The 7,315-nt window shown below is 39.5% G+C and overlaps 1 protein-coding gene across 1 annotated transcript in view; it reads left to right on the top strand.

The window, feature by feature from the left end:
* The first annotated feature begins 3,813 nt into the window (after positions 1-3,813).
* The window catches only part of stard7 (StAR-related lipid transfer (START) domain containing 7), a 10,117-nt gene continuing 6,615 nt past the window's right edge, over positions 3,814-7,315 (top strand). Inside the window, exons 1-2 of the mRNA XM_042732344.1 lie at positions 3,814-4,832; positions 5,274-5,434. Of these exons, the coding sequence (XP_042588278.1) occupies positions 4,384-4,832; positions 5,274-5,434 (610 nt within the window). The 5' untranslated portion in view covers positions 3,814-4,383. The remainder of the gene's footprint in view (positions 4,833-5,273; positions 5,435-7,315) is intronic.

Here is a 7,315-nt window from a genome sequence, read left to right as displayed (position 1 = left end):
TTAGTTCTAGGCTTGATGACAGTTATATATGAAGAGTTCAGATGGAAAAGCCATCCAACATTTTCTTCTAAAATGATTATTTTCTCATGCTCCTATGTTTATGTTCAGTTATTTTACTTTAATGGGAAAGAAAGGAAACTATTCATTGCCATTAAAGTGAAATTACTGAACCTACACATGGGAGCCTGATAAAAATGTTCACTTTAGAAGAAAATTTCAAATGGCACTTAGAGGCTTTTGCATCTGAACTCTTCATATGAAATAGTAGTCAATTTACACTATTTTAAAATAATAATAATTTATTTTAACATGTGCACACTCACTCTTGTTCGTATTAATGGTCGAAAACGCAAATGTCTGTTGTCACATTTATTTATGATTTACAACCCGATTCCAAAAAAGTTGGGACACTGTACAAATTGTGAGAGAAAAAAAGGAATGGAATAATTTGCAAATCTCATAAACTTATATTTTATTCACAATAGAATATAGATAACATATCAAATGTTGAAAGTGAGACAGTTTGAAATGTCATGCCAAATATTGGCTCATTTTGGATTTCATGAGAGCTACACATTCCAAAAAAGTTGGGACAGGTAGCAATAAGAGGCCGGAAAAGTTAAATGTACTTACATATAAGGAAACAGCTGGAGGACCAATTTGCAACTTATTAGGTCTATTGGCAACATGATTGGGTATAAAAAGAGCCTCTCAGAGTGGCAGTGTCTCTCAGAAGTCAAGTTGGGCAGAGGATCACCAATTCCCCCCCCAATGCTGCGGCGAAAAATAGTGGAGCAAAATCAGAAAGGAGTTTAAAAAAATTTTTAAAAATTGCAAAGAGTTTGAAGTTATCATCATCTACAGTGCATAATATCATCCAAAGATTCAGAGAATCTGGAACAATCTCTGTGCGTAAGGGTCAAGGCCGAAAACCATACTGGATGCCCGTGATCTTCGGGCCCTTAGACAGCACTGCATCACATACAGGAATGCTACTGTAATGGAAATCACAACATGGGCTCAGGAATACTTCCAGAAATCATTGTCGGTGAACACAATGCACCGTGCCATTCGCCGTTGCTGGCTAAAACTCTATAGGTCAAAAAAGAAGCAATATCTAAACATAATCAGAAGCGCAGGTGTTTTCTCTGGGCCAAGGCTCATTTAAAATGGACTGTGGCAAAGTGAAAAACTGTTCTGTGGTCAGACGAATCAAAATTTTGAAGTTCTTTTTGGAAAACTGGGACGCCATGTCATCTGGACTAAAGAGGACAAGGACAACCCAAGTTGTTAATCAGCGTTCAGTTCAGAAGCCTGCATCTCTGATGGTATGGGGTTGCATGAGTGCGTGTGGCATGGGCAGCTTACAACATCTGGAAAGGCACCATCAATGCTGAAAGGTATATCCAAGTTCTAGAACAACATATGCTCCCATCCAGACGTCATCTCTTTCAGGGAAGACCTTGCATTTTCCAACATGACAATACCAGACCACATACTGCATCAATTACAACATCATGGCTGTGTAAAGAAGGATCCGGGTACTGAAATGGCCAGCCTGCAGTCCACATCTTTCACCCATAGAAAACATTTGGCGCATCATAAAGAGGAAGATGCAACAAAGAAGACCTAAGACAGTTGAGCAACTAGAAGCCTGTATTAGACAAGAATGGGACAACATTCCTATTCCTAAACTTGAGCAACTTGTCTCCTCAGTCCCCAGACATTTGCAGGGGATGCCACACAGTGGTAAACATGGCCTTCTCCCAACTTTTTTGAGATGTGTTGATGCCATGAAATTTAAAATCAACTTATTTTTCCCTTAAAATGATAAATTTTCTCAGTTTAACAAACAAATTTGAAACTTCCACATCATTGCATTCTGTTTTTATACACAATTTGTAGTGTCCCAACTTTTTTGGAATCGGGTTTGTACATGAATCATTAGCATTTTGCATATTTTCAATTTAAAATGTCGAACATTATAATCATTCAATCCGTAAATATGCACTTCTCTCTAAAAGCACGTCTAATGAAGAGATGGTCGATTGTCGGCATCGGCAACACTGACTCGTAACAAATAATTCAATAGATAATTTCTATTTCCTCCTACTTAAATTTTTGGTTTTTACTTTTTTAAACTTGCCATGTGACGGCAAGCTAAACCCGTATTGTGTGTGATTTGAACGCAGAACATCTTAATAGCTGCGCTGACAAGCTGTTGGACCATGAAACCAACGTCAAGGACGCTCTTGACAGTCCGTGTCCGACAGTTAGCAGCATTAGGCGCGAGTCTTGTATATCCAAGTTCTCCCAAAACCGCTAATATGCTCCCTATCCAGAATTCCGTCTCTGTCAGGTAAGACCTTGATTTTCCAACATTTACAATACCAGACCAATTTAATGCATCAATTACAACAAACCTTTTGGCTTTTGTAGAAGATAAGATTTTTGGTACTGAAATGGCCAAGCTGCCAGTCCACATCTTTCACCATAGAAAACATTTGGCCATCATCAAAAAGACTGGAAGATGCAACAAAGAAGACCTAAAACAGTTTGAGCAACTAGAAGCCAGTATTAGCCTAAATGTGCACTATATCCAACAGTTTGTAATGGGAGTGCAAGCTAAAGCGCGCTCTGCAGGACATGGAGACGCCTCAGTCCCCAGCACGTTTGCAGGGGATGCCACACAGTGGTAAAAATGGCCTTCTCTCCCAACTGTTTTGAGATTTTATTTGATGCCATGAAATTTAAAAATCAACGTTATTTTTATAAAAATAAAGAAAATGATACATTTTTTCTCAGTTTGTCTTGAACAGGTGTTGTATTCTGAATAAAAAATAGAAATTTGAAACTTCCACATCATTGCATTCTGTTTTTATACACAATTTTTGTATAAATATAACAAATCAAAAACAAAATCTCTTTCATTATAATCATAATCCGTAAAGATGCACTTCTCTCTAAAGGCACGTCTAATGAAGAGATGGCGAGTCAGGATCGGCAACTTCATCCTTGTGACACTGACTCAGAAACAAATAATTCAAATATCTCCTTTCTATTTCCTCCTCACTCATTTATGGTAATTACTTTTGCCAATGCTTTGCGGCAAGCTTAAGCCTATTGCGTGCATTTGAACGCAGAACGCTTCAGCTGCGCTGCTGCTGCGGGACAATAAACACCGTCCAGCCGCTCTTGACAGTCGCAGTAGCACGGTCTCATGTTGTTTCCACCAGCGAGGCAATTTTTTCATCAATAATTGATGGATGTGTAAAATATAAAAATAACGAGAAGCCTAAACAAGGCCTGAGGCCCGGCCCGCGTCTGAACTATGATGAGAAAATTGGCCCGAAGCCTGGCCCGAGGGGCGTAAAAAAGTCGGGGTGAAATGCAGGGCTCTAGACCAGCCTAAACGTTAAACTTTTAAAACTTTTTGTCATCCTAACAACAAACAGCCTTACTCATTCTTATACATAGAGTTTTATACTGTCTTTGTATAAGAGCTATGACTATTTTATTCTTTCAAAGGACAAAATGGGTGGAAAAACGTTAATAAAAATAAGACATAAACGACATAAAATGCAGGGCAGAAGCGAGGTCCTCTAGAGGCACGAGGCCCTTGCGACGGTACTGCTTGTAGAGGACCTTTACCATGGGTTGACTTAAGGTGAGGCATGTGAACTTGCTTGTTGATCCAATGAAGACAGACAGACTTAATACCCTATTAGAATGAGAGGCGCATCCTCGACGTAAGAGACAGCCAATAGAATCTCGTAAAAACTAAGAAGGGCGTGGCCAATAGTCACGTTGGACGCAACTCGTTTCGCTCTCCACTAGAGAGGTGTGTGAGGGCATGGAGCTAACGAAGGAGGATAACAGTAAGATTATTTAAACGATAGGAATACGAAAATCAGTTTAGCTGTCATAAAATACAGGGTATGACATACCGTTGAAAATATTCGAGTTGTTTTCGTTGATTTAATCGCAGTTTGCTCGCGGTCGCATGTCATTGAATGGCGGCTAGCTAACGTTAGTCAGTTGATCTGTTAAAGCAGTTGTTCGCAAATGTCGAACTGTTTGTTTATCTAGAAAATTACTGATAGCGTCTCATAATATTAGACTAGAATACGAAAAAAAATGATTATGCTCTCATGCATTTTAGCTTTCCATTAAAGTTCTTCCATTAAACTTGTCGTTAACTATTTTGCAAGATAATCGCTAGTGCATGTCAACTTGACATTGCGTTGCACTTGTCTCAGTCTAATCAATACATGGGAACTCATTTGTATAGTAAATCTTTGTTTTTTAGCTAATTTAGGGCGCATTAAAATCCACCTCAAAGTCAGATCTAGAAATCATCGAGTCGTGGTTCTAGAAACAAAGATGTTCCCCTCCGTCCAGCATCGGCCCGTGTGCAGTATAGGGGCCAGAGCTGTCCGATTGCAAAGCTTTAGCACTTTTAAACAAAGTGGTGCGATAGATAGCAAATCGTGGCGTTTGTCGTGGCTGGGTGAGCGCGTGGGCCTGCTGATGTCATGGCTCCAAAAAGCAGGAAGGGGAACGAACAAGCTGGCCTCCGACAAAAAGAAGGAAAGACTGTTGTCTATATTCGCCAACCATTGTAGTTTTGTGACGGGCCAAAGGCTGAGAAGGGCCCTTCAGATCCGAGAGCTGTACTCAAACCTGTACTCCGAGAGGAGCAGGTGGACACTCGTGGGCAGCATATGGCGGCGCCTGCAGAGCAAACACGCCCCCACTGGAAAACTCATAGCAGCACTGGCTGGGGTCTTCATGTGGGAAGACCAGAAGATTGGAGATGATGAGCTGAGAAGGTACTTCCCTCACTTCTGGACTGTTTATGTGGTGCTGTCTGTAATTTTGAAAATAAGACACCACCATTATCTGATAATCACACTTCCTTTTTTTGGCATACTTCACCTATCAGTGCATTAAAGGGATACTCCATCCCAAAATGAAAATTTTGTCATTAATCACTTACCCCCATGTCGATCCAAACCTGTAAAAGCTTTGTTCGTCTTCGGAACACAATTTAAGATATTTTGGATGAAAACCGGGAGGCTTGTGACTGTCCCATAGACTGCCAAATAAATAAAAGTGTCAAACGTGTGACTGTCTCTTTCTTGTTCATTTTGGGATGGAGTATCCCTTTAACTAAATGTTATTTAAACATGTTTTAAACGCATTTGGTATGATTTTAGCTTCATATTTGTGCATTATTGTGGTTAAAGCAACTTGTCTGAACTTGTGCTTAAGTGTGCGTGGGAGCTGCAGGCACTGGAGTCGGTGAGAAGCCAGAACGTGAACCCAAAGACAGCTGTGCATGTGGATCCAGGCTGGGAGGTGGTCATGGAGAAGAAGAACTTCAGAGTTTGGCGGAGACCCATCCAGGGTAGCCATCTTTTTGAATACAGAGGTACATTTTAAGTTATAAAAACATGTATTTATTGTAAGACATTATTTTTTGTAAATTCACATGTGTCGTGAATGCAGAGCCGATCCTAGACTTCTGGGGGCTGCCTGTGCGTTCATATAAATTAAAAATCCCAAAATGCTCCCCAACCCCCTTAACCTATTCTTTCAGAGCAGCTCCACTGTCAACTAACACAGTGAGTTAAAAAGTCAGTAATACAAAAAAGGAAGATAATTACAAAAGAAAAGGCAATTACAACAGAAAAAAAAAAAAATAATAGCAATCAATAAAATGAAAAAATAAATCAAATCAAAAAATACACCACATAAAAGAAATCACCATAAAAATAAAATTTGTCATATGATGCTTTTTTTTAAAGATCATTATTTTGAATATGATGACAGAATATGTTGACATGCTTTAATGTTCAAAAAACACATTCTTTTTCAAATACTGTACATTATTGTAGGTCCTCTATGCCCCGCTTCTCTCAAACGTGTCATTTTCTACAAAGTCCCTCCTTCTGACAAGAGCAGTCTGCTCTGATTGGCCAACTGACACAGTGCATTGTGATTGGCCGAACACTGCAAGCTCTCATCGGAAATGTAACGCCTTTTTCCATAATCACGAGCTTTATCTTTCAAAATAAATATAAAGACAGTTAATAATGTCCTTAGTTTTACCATCAGTTCAAGCCCGAAAGGGGAGCAGAGTTGAGTGACAGACACAGTGATGAAGCTCCTATGTGTTTGCAGAACACAAGCCACGGACGGTTAAGACAGAAGACTCCACTGTTTGTCTCTCTCTCTCTCTCTCTCACACACAATGTGTAAAACTCCGCATTTGAACATTCAATAGCAAATACTTAAACTAAAAACAAAACATACTTACAGTAGCTGATTTAGAAGCGCCAGATTGTCTTAGCAAAGTCAGAATGACCTAGTCTCCTAGGTTCACGAAACGGTCGTCCATAAAATGTATTGCTGTTCTGTTGTAAGTAATCTTAAAGATTCCTAAATGTGTCTACTTTCGGAAGGCCAAATAAAGTGATTTTGCTTTCGCCTAGATACACACAGCATCTCCCTGACATGGGTGCTTCAACACTAACTGCGCTTACTGAACCACACCTTCTTTCTTTGTGTGAACATTTGGGCGGCATTACGCAAATATTTGGGGCGTGTTTGAATGAACCGTTTTAGGGGGACATGGCAGTCTTAACTTTGAAGAATATCTCTTTGGATTTGAGACTTTAGTCTTTGCAACTTTACAGATCTTCTTCATGCACCAAGAGCTTGTAACACTCCACAGAGAAAGGAAAATTTGAAATCGCATCATATGACCCCTTTAAACATAAACTGATTCATAACTAAGTCATAAACAATATTCCATGAAGAGCAGTGATTAATTCTCTCCTTTTCTTTTGTTGTTTGATAAACAGAAGATGACAGACAGTGGCAGGTTTATACAGTAGGATGCTGTCACAGAATGCACAGACTAGCATTCGATTAGGCTACATTTCAAACTGTTGATGTTCACTAAAGATATAACTGACTGTGTTTAGTGAAAACTCACCAAGACATTTAACAGGGATGTGATTTTTCCATAGCAAAAACTAACCTATATTTGTCCGTGTTTGCCACATCTCGCACACACGGAAAGCGCTTGGGGAACAGTGTGTCATCCGCAGCTCGTTGTGGTTTTAACTTGTTTTTTAGTATCGAGCAAGGCCGGCAGGAGACTCTATACAACAGTCACATTACATGATCTGACTGATTTGGGTGTTAGTTAGAATGGGCGACAGTGCACCACAATAAAGGAAAGGAAAATTCTGGTTTTATAACCGCTGGCCAAAATCAAAAATAAACTAAAATGAAATCATCTTCG

This window comes from Cyprinus carpio, chromosome B10 (genome assembly GCF_018340385.1).
Source record: "Cyprinus carpio isolate SPL01 chromosome B10, ASM1834038v1, whole genome shotgun sequence".
NCBI classification, from domain to species: Eukaryota; Metazoa; Chordata; class Actinopteri; order Cypriniformes; family Cyprinidae; genus Cyprinus; species Cyprinus carpio.
This window is presented reverse-complemented; position numbering and strand designations above follow the sequence as displayed.